The sequence below is a fragment of the Staurois parvus genome, unplaced genomic scaffold, assembly GCF_062004578.1.
Source record: "Staurois parvus isolate SC_StPar_1 unplaced genomic scaffold, SC_StPar_1.0 ptg001316l, whole genome shotgun sequence".
In the NCBI taxonomy this organism is placed as follows: domain Eukaryota; kingdom Metazoa; phylum Chordata; class Amphibia; order Anura; family Ranidae; genus Staurois; species Staurois parvus.
Window position 1 is genome coordinate 1,220,037 of NW_028319112.1, and position 18,593 is coordinate 1,238,629.

At 39.4% G+C, this 18,593-nt stretch overlaps 1 protein-coding gene across 4 annotated transcripts in view; it reads right to left on the reverse strand.

Annotated features, from left to right (window-relative positions):
* KIAA0586 (KIAA0586 ortholog) overlaps positions 1–18,593 on the reverse strand; it is a 253,660-nt gene that overhangs the window by 203,975 nt on the left and 31,092 nt on the right. For all 4 annotated transcript variants that reach the window (XM_089661119.1, XM_089661118.1, XM_089661120.1 and 1 more), the window contains exons 5-9: positions 11,896–12,073; positions 6,273–6,509; positions 3,820–3,964; positions 2,305–2,472; positions 1,458–1,578 (exon numbers count right to left, since the gene is read on the reverse strand). In XM_089661119.1, coding sequence (XP_089517245.1) covers positions 1,458–1,578; positions 2,305–2,472; positions 3,820–3,964; positions 6,273–6,509; positions 11,896–12,073 — 849 coding nt within the window. The remainder of the gene's footprint in view (positions 1–1,457; positions 1,579–2,304; positions 2,473–3,819; positions 3,965–6,272; positions 6,510–11,895; positions 12,074–18,593) is intronic.

Genomic DNA, 18,593 nt, shown 5'->3' on the forward strand with positions numbered 1-18,593 from the left:
GAAGCAGTACCTCAGCTTCTATGAATAAAGTGTTCTATGAATGGAGAGTGTGGAACAGCCATCATTCATGGATCTTGTTTCATACACAGAATCTATAATATAGCTTCTATGCATGGAGAAGCTGGGAGAAAAAAAAAAAAAGGCATAGTCGGGCACTCTTGATGAGAACCTGTGACAGTGCCCGGAGTTCTATTAACCCCCACTGCACTAGAGCATCATGGTGGTGGTGGGGGTGTACATCAATGGAGGAGAAATTCACCTAACATAAGAAGCATCAGCACAATGGACACATCCTACTGGCTGTAAGTTATGTCCCTTGTGCTGATTTTTTTTGTTTTGGCTGCACTTAGGCTTGAAATTTTACTGTTTAAAACCCCACTGACAAATTCATAACTGGAAACAAGCTCGGAGCCAGCAGACAGAATAGCACTAGACAGAAAAGCACATCAGAACTCCTGAAGTAATGCCCACCCCCAAAGTCTTTCCCTATAACACCAACCCTAACACACTCACACTAATGCAGCCTGTAATGCTGATGCTAGTTTTCTTTGTAACCCTAACACTCACATTAACACTCCATGTAGCCCTCACATTAAAGCTGGATATACGTTGAGCAAATTTCAGCCAATTCCTGACAAACCAGCAAAAAATTTGCTCAGTGAGTGGCACTATCGGCTGCCAACCAGCCGGCATTCCTCAGTGTGAAAAAAAGGGAGCAAAATAGAAAACTCTTGGTAGAACTAGGACTGCACTGAATCAGATGCAGGCGCTGTTTTGGTATTTTGACAGCCAGAGGGGCAGCTGTCAAAATACAATAGTCGTGACAGGAGATTCATCCATTTGCGCTGTGTAGTGTGGATGCAGGTAACTGTTAGTCTGCAGACTAAAAGGAAAAAAATCTATATTGGTATGGCCAACATAACACTCCCTGTAACCCTAATGCTAAACCTCCCTAACAGGCTAACACTAAACCATTCAGTAATCCAAACTCTTACACTAACAATCCTTTATGTAAAAACTTAAAAGCACAACACAACCAAAGTAACTAAAATAGACATGCAGTTGTATAGATTAACAAAGATAGATAGATAGATAGATAGATAGATAGAGAGAGAGATATTTCTAGTCTTATCTTAATTTTTCTGTTACAACAACTGTGCGGAGAGAGTCTAAATATGACTGTGAAGTTCAATACTGAAGAAAAACAAGTTAAATACCATGCACTCTGTAATGTACCAGACCTGATCAAGGGTATCTCTTACCTTTTCTGCAACACAAGCCTGTCTGAGGACACTTACTTAGCTCTGCTTGCATAAAGCACTACAGTGTGAGGGAAGGTTGTTGAAAGTATTTCCTAGCTAAATCATTTACACTTCAAATGGGGGCTTCTGACAAAGCACATATCAGCAAACATCACCCTATAAAACACATGTATGATGCAGTAGAAACCTGATTACCTGTTTTTAAATTGCTGGTTGTCAACCTTTGAGAGGTTTAAGGGATTGTGTGCTGTGCATGATGAGTTTGACAAGGGAGTGCCATCATATCCCAGAATCTGCTGCAAGAAGTGAATTTTACCTGTAAAAAAAAATAATAATTTAAAGTTTTTTGGCCTATTAAATAAGAATTCCTGAATAAAAAAGCATGACCATTCAGTACGAGAAGCTGAGAAAATTACTAAATATAACCATAAACAGATACAGCCTTATGCATTTTTGGTAAATATGAAAAATATAAATGTTCAGTGCATGAGCTGAACTACATTACAGCACAGGGAAACAGGAACAATTGTACAACTGTCAAAAAAAAAAATTTGTACATGGTCACCATGGAAGGTTATCCATCACCCATATGATATACAAATGAATATACTGATTAAAAAGTTGTTTTCACTCATAATCAGTAAAGTTTAGGTCCTGACCACAGATCATACTAGCATTCTTTTTCTTTAGCGATTAGCACAGAGATATGCACACTTGTATTGTAGTTGTGGGCTGACTATTTTCAGGAACCTGGATGCTAGACAATCCCCCTCCAAGGATGCTTACTGACATTACAAAGTTTGGAAATGTACATGGCACAAGGTCTGTGTTAATGGAGAGCAGAGAGTTGAGGGTGGTGGTTGTTTCAAAGTAAACAATAATTCTTCGGAAAAATCTATTCTGGTCGTTCAACTTTTCCTCAAGCAGGCTTGGGCAGGAGGGCCCTATTTGACTGCAAATGGCTGGAACCTGTAAGTATATTTTAATGTCTGCACCATGAAGTGAACTAGTATTTGCCCATGTAAGACATATGGAATCTCACCTGTGTTTGTGGGATTTTTAGACTCTTGGACATTTTCCTTCCCCAGTACAGCATTTGGTGGAGGCTGCATATTCATAGATATTGGCTGCGGAGCAAACCTGCGGGGAGCTGGAGTCTCTAAGGGCGACTTTCCTGAATCACTGGTCTCTACCTCAAAGGGGACGGCAGCTTTAAGGAATGAAAACAAAACCATAATTATAGAGGATACATAAATAGTGTTGTCCACATATTTTCTCTATTCATGTATCATGTTCATTGGTATAAAAAAAAAAAAAAAAAAAAAAAAAAGAGTAAAACCTTTTCTGCAGACTGTAGGTGGAAAGCAAGTCTGGTACTGCAAAGTGTCAGAAGGTTGGTTTACTGCTGAACTATGACTATAGAGCTAATTGCAGGATCTCAGGTTATATCCAAGTATACAGATCAAGACCTCTGACATCACTTTAACTTCACCTACTTGCTATGTATCCATGGATCAGAACGACTTAGGCCATAGACAGCCAGAAAACTAGCATTACCAGGTGGCAGCCAGCAATAATAGTTACCATATCTGACAAATCCAATCCATCAGTGTAAAACCCTTTCTGCAGACTGCAGGTGGCAAGAGCAAATCTGGTACTGCAAAGTGTCAGAAGGTTGGTTTACTGCTGAACTATGACTATAGACCTAATAACAGGATCTCAGGTTATATCCAAAGTGAGAAATATCTCAAGGAAGGGACATAATCCCCTCTCCTCTGCAACAGAGACAAGGACCTACAGTACCTCTGTCTATGGGAGTAATTAACATGTTCAGAGCTGGTGCTGGGCTTTCTTACCAATGTAGGCATGACTGAAGTATAGAAGCTCACAGTATTACATTTTCATCTATAAAACATGCATTTTATATACATAATAAAAAAACTATATACCATAGTATATAAAAATAAAAAATATAAAATAAAAAAACTGATCAAAGACTACTAATGTTTCCCCTTAAAGGAAACCTTATGGCTTTCATTGCTGACCTTTTTGTGATTGCTAGGTGCTGTATCTGGCTTCAACAGTCTCTGATCCACTAATGCAGAACAAACATGCAACAAGGGTAGTGTGACGACAGAATTCTTTGTTATCTATACTATTTCCACGTTAGAAACTCAAAAAGCATCAAAGCCAGATGGTGAGCAGAACAGTGAGTTGACTAGCATTATCAGAAGGAAAGGTCAGCAGTGGCTGCCCATATATTTATCTCCACAGAAATTTCCTTTGAAACTGAGAGTCTATGACACCTTTACAGAAATTAACATTTAGACTTTGCTAAGCGTTAGCTGAAAATTACAAATGCATGGACCCCTCTGTCTGCAATGCTTTCCGAGTCCCAGAGTGGTACAAGTATACAGCTCAAGAGCTCTTAGTCAGAAAGACAAAGGCCATAGACAGCCAGAAAACTAGCATTACTAGGTGGCAGCCAACAATAATAGTTACCATATCTGACAAATCCAGTCCATCAGGGTTAAACAATAGAAGTATGATATCTGACCTTTAATACTGTTCCAGGGAGGTGCGGTGTTCAGTGGCTGATGGAGGGATTGTGGTTTAGGGACTGCACTGGAAACATGAATACACGCAGAAGCGGGTTCAGGAGGGTTCGCACTGGCCTTGATTGCAGATCTAATAAAGTGGGACTGAAAAGTGAACACAAAATGTATTTAGACTGACAAAAAAAAATAAAAAAAAGTATATATATATATATATATATATATATATATATATATATACACATACACATACACACACACACACGCACTTTACACACACGCACACACACTTTACACACATACCTACATATATATACACACACACACATTACTATCAACTGAAGACCAGCAATTATAAAAACAGAACACCAGGTAAACATTAGAAACGACCTTTAGTCAACATCAAAGTGGATTTTCACCCTAAAAAGGGACTGTATGCCCCTGCCTTAACCATCTAACTATGCTATCTAAACAACATTTTTCTTTCTGGAGCTTGGTCTATTTTTTTTTATTATTTTTTTTTCCTGTGGCCCCACCACCTCCATTCACTCTACCACCAGTCTCGCCTAGGTGAGAATGAGGTGTCCTAATCCTCTAGCGTCTTGGGTTATCCCCTTTCACATATCCCAAAAGGGTTCAGAAGGCCATTCACTGAGCGGTGGGTATGGAGTGGGTGTACGTCATTGCAGGCCTGGCTACATGAACCCAGAAGAGGCAGCCGGGCTCTTGGTGACAGAGTCCTCCAAGTTGGTAGTGCAGGCCACAGGCAGTGACACCTGATCAGTGGATCACAGCAGGACGATACTTGATCAGGTGGGCAGGTGAGTATGCTTTTTAATTGAAGCCCAGCATCACAGGTATACAGAGATGGGTGGGGGATAAGAGCAGGGGGAGTAAAATTCCTTCTTAACAACAAATCATTAAAAACATGTTTTAAATGACCTTGATATAATAACTCAAATCAACTTCCCATAATTCTCAGTATGACAGACATAAAAATCTAATGCACTCTGTGATGCTGTCTTCCTAAAGTTAACGTCAGGGCAAAATGAAAAAAAATATGTTGTAAGACTAGTTTTATTAACAAATCCCCATTAAAAACCTGATGCACCACATTAAGTGTGGAAAATACAAAAACGTAATCATATTATCCCAATGGAAACGTATAAACACAGTCATAGAAAAAAAGAACACAGAGCTCAAAATCCTGCAGTGGAAAGTCTGGAATCACATCAACTGACAGCCTGGGAGAGAGGGAATGCAACGCTTGTGCCAGGTCAAGACAGCATGACAGGTATTTGGCAAGCAGTTAAAGGATTTAGGCAGGAAGAGGAAGGTTAGCAATTAAGAATGATTGTTTCTGGTAGGCTGAGCAAGCCAAAGAAAACAAGCACTGCCTGAGATCCTGAGCCCATTACACTGCGATAAGAATCACCAAATGGGTATTGACGCACTACAATTACCTTATACAGCAACACTCAGACTTGGCACTAGCTAGAATCAGTTTTATCATACGAGTGTACACATTTGACATGAGAAAATCACAGACACGTGTGTGTCATCTCAAAAGACTATATACACAATAGAGAGTCAATTACGTATTGACAATGTCATGAAGGAAATAGCGTTTATCATCAAACTTGCATCATGGTATCAGCTTATCAGCAGAGTGGTCTCCAATTTCTCCACCCAAAACTGGTTAAATCAGCAAAAGAATCCAATATGCAGCAAAAAAGACTGTCAACCAATGGCCACAGTTAGTAGGAACCCTAAAGTAGATCAGGGAGCAAACAAAGTGCATCAGCCTATAGCATTCCAAAACAAAACATTTTAATAATGTCTAGGAAACCGAGGTGCTGCGTACAACTGCCCATGGAAAAGAATGGCTATGCATGGCTGTACACAGGTGTACGCTGTACTCCTTACGTTTAGCACAAATGATGCGCTTTAGGATTAGACTAGTAAATGTGTGAAATTGAGCCTGTTGGCCCCACCTGCTGCCTGGAATTAGGCAAGTCTAAAATATTCATATTTTGTTTATGGAAGTTTGGTTTTAAATTCTAAATAAAATAAAGAAAATGCTTTAAACAATATCCATTTTCTTTCATTAGAAAGCCAACTAGCAACTATAAAGTGTTAGGGAATGTGTCGCTCCACTGACACCAACAGAAGAGGCTCAGAAAATGTAGGCCCCAGCAGTATGTTTTTATAGACTTTGATGTCCTGGTTATAAAGATTCTTCTAGCCCATTGTGAAGTATTGGTCTGTCTACTGGGCAAGTTGCCAATACATTCTGGTCAATGATTTCTGACAGGCTGCTAAAAGACCCCGATTGTGTGCAGAATTCCTAAGGGAAAGGGCTGTGTTAATATGTGTCCCAGTGGAAAGTATGTGGCAACTGCCAATTTATCTGCCATTTCTTATGTAAGACAAGCAAAATCCTTAAGGTGCATACCTGCATCTCCAGCTGCTGCTGCTGGAGTTTCTCCAGATGTTGAAGGCGCTGTTCTGTCAGTTGGCCCAGCTGCCTCTCCAGCTCGGTCACTCTTTCCTGATGATACAATCTTTCTGATGGTTGACTTTGGATCTTGATCTGCTGCTCTGTAAGCTTTTGCAGCTGCCTGTCTGCCTCCTGCAGTTTGTTAAGCAGTTGTGAAACAGAGCTCACCTGGACTTCCAGATCACTCTGAGCCTGCGGAAACAATGATGACAGATGACTTCAACATTCACACCAGTTCTCAGCTAAAACCCCAGATCCAAGTGTGATGGGCTGCTATATCCATATCAGATTTTTATGCTCCATTACTTCTTCTGCCATGTGTTAGTGTACAGCTCTGCTGCTACTATGCTAGTTTGTCCAATGCAACAGGGGAAAAACCTCCTTCCCAATCTGAGGCAATTGGATGTTCCCTGCATCCAATGTACCAATAAATGTTAGTATCCAGTTATATTCTGTGTATCTAGACAAGAATCCAGGTCTTATTTAAAGCAATCTATTGAGCTGGCCAGAACCAACGCCTGAGGGAGTCTTTTCAACATTTTCACAGCTCTTACTGTGAAGAAACCTTTCGGTATTTGAAGATTAAATCTCTTTTCCGCCAGACGTAAAGCGTGTCCCCTTGTCCTCTGTGATGACCTCAGGGTGAATAGCTCTACACCGAGTTCACTATATGAACCACTGATGTATTTATACATGTTGATCATATCCCCCCTTAATCTCCTCTTCTCAAGAGAGAATAAATTCAGTTCCTCTAATCTTTCCTCATAGCTGAGCTCCTCCATGCCTCTTATCAGTTTGGTTGCCCTTCTCTGTACTTTCTCCAGTTCCCTAATGTTCTTTTTGTGAATTGGCGCCCAAAACTGAACTGCATATTCCAGATGAGGTCTTACTAATGATTTGTACCGGGGTAATATGATATCTCTCTCTCTGGAGCCTATACCTCTTTTAATACAAGAGAGGATTTTGCTCGCTTTGGAAACCGCAGCTTGGCATTGCATGCCATTATTAAGCTTTGATTCCCCCAGTTGTACCCCCCCTAGTATGTATGATACATGCATATTCTTAGCTCCCAAGTGCATAACCTTACATTTATCAGCATTAAACCTCATTTGCCACTCAGTTGCCCAATTAACCACTTGCCTACAGGGCACTTTTACCCCCTTCATGCCCAGGCCAATTTTCAGCTTTCAGTGCTGTCGCACTTTGAATGACAACAGCGTGGTCATGCAACACTGTACCCATATGAAATTTTGATCATTTTTTTCACAGACATAGAGCTTTTTTTGGTGATAATAATCACCACTGGGTGTTTTATTTTTTGAACTATAAAAAAAAAATAGAGCAAAAAATTTGAAAAAAAAAAAGTTTTTCTTTGTTTCTATTATAAAATTTTGCAAACAGGTAATTTTTCTCCTTCACAGATGTGCATTGATGAGGCTGCACTGATAGGCAGCACTGATGGGCGCTGATGAAGTGGTCCGGATTGGCAGCACTGAGGTGGCTGCACTGGTGGGCATTGATGAGGAGGCACTGATAATGCTGCACAGATATGCAGCACTGATAGGCGGCACTGATCATCAGTGCCCTGATGGTCGGTGCAGATGTCCTCTGTGTCATTTGCCGGTTGTCAACAGTACTTTCCTCACGCTGTGACAGTGTGAGGAAAGTGCTGCCGATAATTGGCAACTATATTTACATTGTGATCTGCTGTGTCATTGAACACAGCTGATCACATGGTAAAAGGCCGTTGTGATTGGTATTTTACCTCATCATGTGATCAGCTGTAGGACACAGTGGTTACAGAGAGCAGAGAGTACCTGGTGAATGCCGCTGGGGGCGTGCGGGAGGGTGCATTCTGGGAGGACGTCATAGGATGCCCTCCAAGAACTGGACAACCGTACTGTAGCCGTCATTCAGTTATAGCTCAGTTGGAAAGTGGATAAACAGTGCATTGAGGTCGCCTTGTAAGTTGGAAATATCCTGTAAAGACGTTATTCCACTGCACAGTTTGGTGTCATCTGCAAAGACTGAAATGGGATTTTTAATCCCAGACCCTATATCGTTTATAAATATATTAAAAAGTAAGGGTCCCAACACTGAACCTTGGGGTACACCACTGACAACCCTAGACCATTTAGAGTATGAATCATTAACCACTACTCTCTGAATACGATCTTTTAGCCAGTTTTCTATCCATTTACAAACTGATTTTTCCAAGCCTGTAGACTTTACCTTACACATTAGCCGTGTGTGGAGAACTGTGTCAAACGCTTTTGCTAAATCCAAGCATACCACGTCCACCGCCACCCCTCTGTCCAAGGTTTTGCTCACCTCCTCATAAAAAGAAATCGGATTTGTTTGACAACTTCTGTCTTTCATGAATCCATGCTGTCTGTTGCTTAATATTTTTTTTTTTCCAGCAAGAACTCATCTATGTGGTCTATTATTAAGCTCTCCAGTATCTTCCCAACTATAGAAGTTAAACTAACAGGTCTATAATTACTTGGTAAAGATTTTGATTCCTTTTTAAATATAGGCACCACATTGGCCCTATGCCAATCCAGTGGTACTATGCCAGTCATTGAGTCCCTAAAAATTAGAAACAATGGCTTTGAAATGACAGAGCTCAATTCTTTAAGGACCCGTGGGTGTATGCCATCCGGTCCAGGTGCTTTATTCACGGTTATTCTTTCTTGTTCAAACATTTTATTAACAATGAAGCAATGTAACAAGAACAGAGAGACATTACTAGCATACAATAGGCATTGTACTAACAACAAAACATAGGGAATAAAAATTGACAGCGTCAATGTCCTTATGATAAGGAGGGAAGAGAGGATCACAAAGACAAAGCTAGGTTTCTGGTGTAAGCAAATAAGTAGGAGTTATAAGCGATAGGTTTCATAAATTTGATTAGTTGGGATAATGACTCACTGGAACATTGTGAAAGGTTGAGGAAATTTAGAGGATTGAAGGGGGGTGGGAAAGGAAAAAAGGGTGGGAGTAAATAAAGGGCAACAGCAACGACTTCATGAATGGTAAGTAAGAGCATGGCGACACCCATGCACCGCATGACGTAGGTCATGAACAGTGTCCAAGGTGTACTGCATACAAATCAAGGGAGAAGAAGAGATTCGTCAAAGTTAGGCGGGAAGAAGCACTCTACCCAGGGACTCCAAACATTTAAGAATTTAGGGATCGTGTCAAGAATTGTGGCTTCCACCTTTGCGTGTATCATAGCTTGCGTTGTTCTGGTTTTAACAACTGTAATATTTAAAGAGGGGGATTTCCAGGATTTTGCAATGACCTGCTTGGCTGCCGTAGTGACTTGCAGAAGGAGTTTGAATTGTGAATTGGAAATGCCAGGAGGGCGTTGATTGAGTAGAGCTGTTGTCGGATTGGGTTGTAGCTTGGTAGCGCTAAGTGTGGATAACAAGTCAAAAACTTCAACCCAGAAAGTTTGAGCTACTGGGCAATCCCACCATATATGGTAGTGCGTTCCTGGTTCACGGTTATTCTTTCTAAATAATTCTGGACCATATCAATTTTGAGCCATTGTTGTAAACCTCGGACATGAAATATGAACAAAATATATCCCTCTAAAGCATGTACTTGTCTCAAGAGCAGTGTCATTTCTGTCTGCAGCTTCATTCCTCTGCTATCAGCATGAATCACCTCTAATAAGTAAAAGAAGATAAGTAATAGGTCCACCTGCGCTGCTAAGCCTACAATATATAATAAAGAAACAGCTGCCAACATCCAATCCTCACCTTTTAAATGGACATATAGGTATACAAATAATCAATAGTGATGCAGCGCTGATATAATTAACAATAGAGTGGATTTCAACCGTGAGAAGAAAGTGAATACGGTGTTATACAGCCCGCACAAACACGGCACACAGTAATTCCCTCTATAATATATAATTGCTGTTTGTAGATATAAATGCAGTCCACAGTATATATAGATGAATAAATCAGTTCTTAGAGGACACACATGCTTCTGTGCTGGTGCAAAGTGGTAGGTGACAATCCTTAAATGGCTAGCCTGCCCGCTCACCTTCCCCCTGCGACCCACAGGGGCCAAAAAGCCTGCCGGGTCACACCTTGACCCTATGCGTTATCTCCAGGTGCAACACAATCTTCACTCTCCAGTACTCTCTCCTTCACCATCTGCTATTCCCCTTGAATAGGTACCGCTGTACGTGTATTCAAAAAGCTCATAGGATGGTGATAATCATGGAACAAAAACACAAAAATCCTCCATAGTGTAACACTGTATATCACGTTTATTCCTTAAAAAACGCCAAGTCACAACTCACATTTCAGCAGATGAAAAAATCGCTTGTAACACCTCTCATGGGTGTACTGAGGCACTCTGGTGTAGCAAGATGGCGCCAACCCGGAAGTGCGTCACCACGTCACTACGTCACATCTACGCGTTACGCCACGCCCCTCGTAGCTTCGTCAGCTTCATTCCTCTGCTATCAGCATGAATCACCTCTAATAAGTGATACCAGGGAAAAAAAGGTGACAGGGGAGGGAGCGCCAACAGATTGGCAGCCTCTGCTCTGTTCCTGTGAGGAGTGTGTGATGGGGGGGGGTAAAGTCTCTTTCCTCAACACAGTTCTCCTCAATGAGCTCTGCAGAGTGTGGTTTCAGCTCAGTCCCCCTGCTTTCTGCCAGCTCAGAACGGCTGTAAAGTAGAGAGGACTGCAGATAAACTGGTACAACTTATGTAGGAGGATTTGTTTCATCTCTGTGTATTACCTGAGGTCAGTCACTTCACTGGGTATATGTAAGGGTTTACAACCACTTTAAGCAGCAGAGGAACTGTATGCACTGATGGAATAAAAATGTGATTAAGATGGTGGAAGAGTGGCAGTAAGTTTAATGGTAGAAGTAGAGAAGGGTGTACTATTAGAAGGCGGTTAATGTTGATTGCAGGAGGGATTCACTGTAACACAACGTAGGCAATTGAGTAAGGTAGCCAGGATGGGATTCATTGTGACCCAAAGGGGGAAAAAAGAGGAGGTGTTGACAAGGAGGTAGGGGTGAAGGGGCTGGGAAGGAATGGGCTGTAAAGAAATTCACTGTTATTGAGATGTGAGCTAGACGGTGAAGGATGCACTGTGACCGGGAGGGTGAGGTGACTGGGGAGATATGTACTATGAGTGGAAAGGAAAGGGGTGGGGGTGAGTATCTAGGGAGAGATGGGCTGTAAGCAGAAGGTGGGAAGAAAATAACTGTGATTGGGATGTGAGCTGGGTGGTGAGGGAAGCCCTATGAATGGAGGATACACTGGGGAATGAGGTTAATGGGGAGGGATGCACTGTGACCAGGAGGGTGAGATGAAAGAGGAGGGATGACTGTGTGACTAGGGGATGAGATAGGATGCACTATGAACAGGGGGTATGATATGAAGAGTGATGCACTGTAAGAAGCTCAGAATGTATACTTATTAAGACTGATTAGCATAAATTCTGTGTACTGTTAGTTTCTAGGTAACTACTGTTGCATGCGACAAACTGGCCACAAATAGAATGCATGGGATAAACATAGTTATACGTATGAGTTACCTTCAAGACTGGGGCAGTGGCAGCAATAGCGGCAGCAGTGGCAGCAGCAATAGTGGCTGATTGGACTTCACTGTGCCCAACCTTCTCATCTTCTGAGCCTGTAGACTTCTTACTGCTGGTCACACCATTCTCAATCAACTGCACATGCACTTCTTTAGTCATGGGGCCATTCTGTACTCTAAGGATAAGAACATATTTCCAGCACCAACTTTAGTAGATATGAAATATAAGTCACACAAGAAAAAAACATAACTCAAAAACGAACACCCTCAGGAGGTAGGTATCTGTATAAACTGCAACCCTTTGTAGAAAAAGGGATCCCAAAAACCTTAACCCAATATAGTTAAGGGAACCACACATGCAAAACCCCCTCTTGACACCAACATAAACCTTGTGCTGGTAACAAATCCTGTTTACACATCCAGTGGCATTTTCCAGCCAAAATGGGGTACTGTAGGTAAGTGCCCATGCTCAACATGTGTCATAGGTACGATATGCATAGAGGTGCTATTGGTAAGCTTCAGATTTGTCTGCATGTCTATGGGAATATAGACAGAGTCTATATTTATGACAACTACCCATTTTAGCCCGGGTTAATACAGATGCGGTTCGGAATTCGCAGCGTTTTCTGTGCGAATTCCGCACCGCATCACAATCGCACCTCATTCATGCGAACTGCTGCGGGTGTGTACATTAACAACACCACGAAATTGGTCCACAAAACGCGGTGCGATGTGCAGAATCAGATTGCATGGTTTTGAATACCCATGTGATCCGATTCTAGTGTGGACCAACAAAAGGGTCCTGCACCTTTTTGGTGTGGATGTGGTGCAATTTGAGCCATACAAAATGTATGGCTCCAATCGCACCAAGTACAAATCGCATGTGATTTGCACAGGAATGCGGTGCGGTTCCTGTGCGAATCACATGCGATATACTGCACAAGAGTGAACCCAGCCTGAAATGTATAGTTTGAGTGTTGAGGGTGAGGGTGAGACAACATTGCTATTTAAGGGATTTTTCAATAAAAGGTAATTTTTTGCAACATTTTGACAGTGCTTTACCCCTCCCCCCTCTTATGGTACTGTTTGTTTATAATTTTGTGTATTTGAGAAAAATCAAAAGCGAAAGAGGACACTAAGGCCTAGTGCATTATCTTTAGCACTTTAATCTAGGGTAACAGTAAACATAATATACTCACAAACCAAGTAGATTGATAGCATATAAAATACAGTGTCCAGAAGTCCGCTGTCTGATCTCATGGACATGCGGATTGCAATGCCTGAAATCTGAATATTTCTGATCTACAGTCTAAGTCCAATTGAGAATCTTTGGCAAGACTTGAAAATTGCTGTTCACAGACGCTCTCCATCCAATCTGACAGAGCTTGAGCTATTTTGTAAATTAGAATGGGCAAAAATTTCCCTCTCTAGATGTGCAAAGCTGGTAGAGACATCCCCAAATAGACTTGCAGCTGTAATTGCAGTGAAAGGTGGTTCTACAAAGTACTGACTCAGGGGGGCTGAATACAAATGCACGCCACACTTTTCAGATGTGTTTGTAAAAAAATTCTGAAAACCATTTATCATTTTCCTTCCACTTCACAATTATGTGCCACTTTGTGCTGGACTATCACATAAAATCCCAATAAAATACATTTATGTTTTTGGTTGTAACATGACAAAATATGGAAGATTTCAAGAGGTATGAATACTTTTTCAAGGTACTGTATTTCTGTCAGTTTGAATAAAGCCCTAAAAATACAAAGCTTCCTCTGAATCAGAGATTGTGACGTCATTCACCCACCACTCTGTTTCAGCCAATCAGATGAAGCTTTGTATTCATTCATAGAACACAAAGCTCCCTGCAAATGACTATGCAGCGCTCAGTCTGGCTTAATTTTGTTCCAGGAGCAGGATAGGGAATTCCAGTCCTGCTGCCAGACACAGCACTGTATGTAACTTGGTCTAAAACTATTTAACCTTCACTAAAAGATGAAGATCAAGTTTAACTTCTTGGTTCACTGTTTCTTTAATGGCGAATTACAGTCAAACATACACCTGTTGTAGACACAGATGCAACACCTCCTGCGCTCAGGGACCCAGATCAGTAGAGGGCCGATGGATCAATAATATTAGGGTGTATGGAAGTTCATCCCAGACTGATCAAAGGCTGTGCAGCTCCAACATAAAGCTGGGGAAGCTTGATACAAACTGTAGTGGAGAACACAAACTGAGCGCACAAACCTTGCGCATTACCTCAGTAAACAATTAGTTGATTTATTGATTTTAGAGATATACTCACAAAAGTAGTAGTAAAACAGATATATATAATCCAAAAGCGAATCCTATTATAAGGAAACACATGCGAATCCCATCGGAAAGGAAAACTCTCAGAGTGACGCTGACACGTTTCAAAGGGGGGGGTCCCTTCTTCATCAGAGCTCAACTAATTGTTTACTGAGGCAATGCGTAAGGTTTACCAATAAATAAATAATTTGCGCTAGTAAATGTGTATAAATATATATAAAGAAATCATCAAATCATAAGTCCAGAAAAAAATATATATATGCCAATACCACAAAAAAAAAAAAAAATATATAAAAAAACTTTTAAGTGCAAAAAACTTTTGTGCAAAAAAAGTGTCTAAATATGAAAAATTTCACCAAAAAACCTTGATAATATAATGGCAGATCATCCATAAATATATCTTCAGAAACGGAAACTCTGCAACACACCGATCCTCATCGATCAAAATAACAGGATGAAAAACTTTGTAGTTAATCGAAAATCCACTTCTCCAATAGATAAAGGACCACCTTCAAACGTATCCATGGGGGGAAATGCCAAGCACTCGAGAGAAACAGAAAGACTTCATGGTGCAATATTATAAAAACCAATTCCTTTATTAGGTACTCATTGCACTTACTCAAGAGGTGTCCCAGCCGACACCAGCATCAACAGCATAACAGCAATCACATAAACGAGCCTGGCTACTCAGCACATGCGCAGTAGCTGGCAGCCAAAAACGTAATGATGTCACATCAATCAAGCTCCGCCCTACGCGTTTCGTCATCGACGTCCTCACGGAGCGGATAGATGTGAGACGTCTCAACCTCCTTAAATATTCACTCACAGGAAACGAACAGCTGACATCAATGGGGAATCAAGCAAAGCAAGCCGCCCCACAGATGACAGGAGTCCACAAAGGATATACAATGTATCCAATATATGTGCCATCACAAGCAAAAAAAATTTAAAACAAGAGAACAAAAATAAAATAAAAAGAAATTTAAATAAAACACTAATGATAAATAAATTAAATAAATAAATAAATACATTAACGGGCCAGCACCCTCTAAGACTGTGTTTCAAAAAGGGAACTTAAAGGGCCAGTAACACTTTAAACACAAATAAAGGGGAACTCTAGTAATAATACAAAAATAATGCAAAAATTGTACAAAAAGCATACAATCTCCCATATATCATCTTTAAACAGTTGCCTATATAAAAATATACTTAATATAACATAAAAATTAAAAATTAAAAATTTGTGAGAAAACAATTCAAATCTATATCAACATTTAACCCAAATGGTTGCAAGGAATTTAGTTCATAAATCCAAAACGTCTCTTTTTTGGAAATCTCATTAACCAAATCCGAGCCCCTCCAATGGGGTTTTACCATCTCGATCCCATAAAAGGTAAGTAAGCTCGGATCACAATTATGTACCAATTTGAAATGTTTGGATACACTATGTTTATCAAATCCTTTTACTATGTTTCTTATATGTTCGCCTATTCTTGTTTTTAAACATCTCCCAGTTCTCCCAATATATCTCAAATGACATGGACATTCTAAAACATAAATCACATGTGTAGAATTGCATGTAATCAGGGATTTAATATCATATTCTTTTTTGGAAAATGAGGAGCAGAATGACTTTCTTTTTTTATTATTACCAACTTTTACAGTCCTACAAACTTTACACTTCCTACAAGGAAAAAAACCATTTAAATTTGGAAACAGATCAAACTTTTTTGGGGGTTCGATGACATTGCGAGCCAGTTTCATCCTAAGAGACTTATTTTTCTTATAAATGAATTTAGGAGTTTTAGATAAGAATTTATTTAGTATATCATCTTTTCCTGTGAGTGAATATTTAAGGAGGTTGAGACGTCTCACATCTATCCGCTCCGTGAGGACGTCGATGACGAAACGCGTAGGGCGGAGCTTGATGGATGTGACGTCATTACGTTTTTGGCTGCCAGCTACTGCGCATGTGCTGAGTAGCCAGGCTCGTTTATGTGATTGCTGTTATGCTGTTGATGCTGCTGTCGGCTGGGACACCTCTTGAGTAAGTGCAATGAGTACCTAATAAAGGAATTGGTTTTTATAATATTGCACCATGAAGTCTGTTTCTCTCGAGTGCTTGGCATTTCCCCCCATGGATACGTTTGAAGGTGGTCCTTTATCTATTGGAGAAGTGGATTTTCGATTAACTACAAAGTTTTTCATCCTGTTATTTCGATCGATGAGGATCGGTGTGTTGCAGAGTTTCCGTTTCTGAAGATATATTTATGGATGATCTGCCATTATATTATCAAGGTTTTTTGGTGAAATTTTTCATATTTAGACACTTTTTTTGCACAAAAGTTTTTTGCACTTAAAAGTTTTTTTATATATTTTTTTTTTTTTTTGTGGTATTGGCATATATATATTTTTTTCTGGACTTATGATTTGATGATTTCTTTATATATATTTATACACATTTACTAGCGCAAATTATTTATTTATTGGTACACTTTATATATGGTGATTTTTTGCAGCTGGTACACTATTAGTAAGTTATATAATTTTGACCATAGGCGCTATTATTAATTTTTCTTATTTTTAGTAATTTCTCTTTTTAGAGGGATTTTATAATTGGCAGCCATGGATATTTTTGGATATATGGAAAAAAGAAAAGTTGATCTTAGTGAAGTTTTCAATCCCATGGGTATTTCAAATAGTATGAATTTAGAAGAAAATTTCAAAAGTTTAAAATATCTTTTGGAGAAGCAAATTAAAATATGGTGGGATGTGAATACTTTGGAACTCTATCTAAAAGAGAAAATTACTCCCAGGAGGTTGAGATGGGATATACCTGCCAATGATGGGATGGATGATAGAGAATTAGTAGATGAGTGGTTTCAGTTTTTTAACCATTGTGAAAGTAGTTTATTGGAATTAATTATAAAAAGGCGACAGGTTAAATTGAGGAAAGTAGACTTTAAAATTAAAGAGCTGAAGGATGTGATGTTACCTTTTGCAGATACCAATGATTATAAAGATCGATCAAAGAATTTACAGGATCATATTGTTAAAGTCGATAAGGATACTAAAAATAAAAAGGTTAAAAAATATAAAAGAGACACTGAAGATTATAGGAATAATAGAGTGTATAAATGGCAAGAGAAGATCACTACAGATGGGTGTGACTCCCAACTTTCTACACCTGAAAAAATTATTATACCTAATTTAAAATCCCCAACGGTTAATCAAACCACTATATCTCCTCCTAAACAAAAAGTGACATTTCAGAATTCTGGCAATAGAACACCTGAAAATGTTCATGATAAATTACCTCATCAATATGAATATAGTGGTAGACCTTCAAGAGGTTTTTCCAACTATAGAGGTCAAGGTGGATATAGGGGTAATGGATATAGGAGAGGAGGTTATCAAAACCAAAATTTTTTTCCATCGAGGGGGGGTTTTTCATACCATCACCGGGGGTGGAATATGGCACCAAGGGGTTACAGACCACAGGAGAAAGATTGGAGAGAACAAGGGAATTATGGCAGAGAAGAGGGAACAAGAAATACAGAGGCAAAAGAGGAGGAAGGAGACAAAAAGAGAAAAAGAGAATAATAGGGGCAGGAATCTATAACTTGAGTGATGTTACTTTTTCTGAAAGAGAAATTAAACTTTTGGACCTTGGTTTGAAATATATACCTAGGACGAATTTAAATAAATTCGATGTTTTTATTGATTTGCAAAAATTTGTGAGAAAACTTAATATTAAAAATTTTTTTGAATTGAATAAATCTACAGGAAACAATCCTACTTCATCTTCTCATGGTTTTCAAAATAGTGGTTTAAAAAATGCTTCTACATTTAACCCTAAGATTTCTGGAAATGCTTTTCTGGAGGTATTTAAAAAGATGGTAGAAAATGAGATTAAGAGTATTAATGTTAAAAATTCGTACTGTATTCCACCAGATATAAAATTGGGTATTGAGGATCTTGAAAAGAGAAAGAATATAGTAATTAGAAGTGCTGATAAAGGGGGAAGTATTGTTGTTTTAAATAAGAATGACTATGAAAAAGAAATGGAGAGATTATTACAATCTGAAGATACATATAAAATTTTGCAAAAAAATCCCACTAAGAAACTTAAATTACTACTTAAGTGTATTATCAACAAAGGAAAAGAGTTGGGGGTATTAACTGAAAAAGAAGCAAAATATTTATTGATTAAACATCCAAAAATACCTACTATATACTATTTACCAAAAATACACAAAAATAAGGAGAACCCACCGGGGAGACCCATTGTGAGTGGGATAAATTCTTTATTTGCAAGAGTTGGTGAATATGTTGATACTTTTCTGAAAAACATTGTTATGACAAATAGGGCTTTTCTGAGAGATGGTG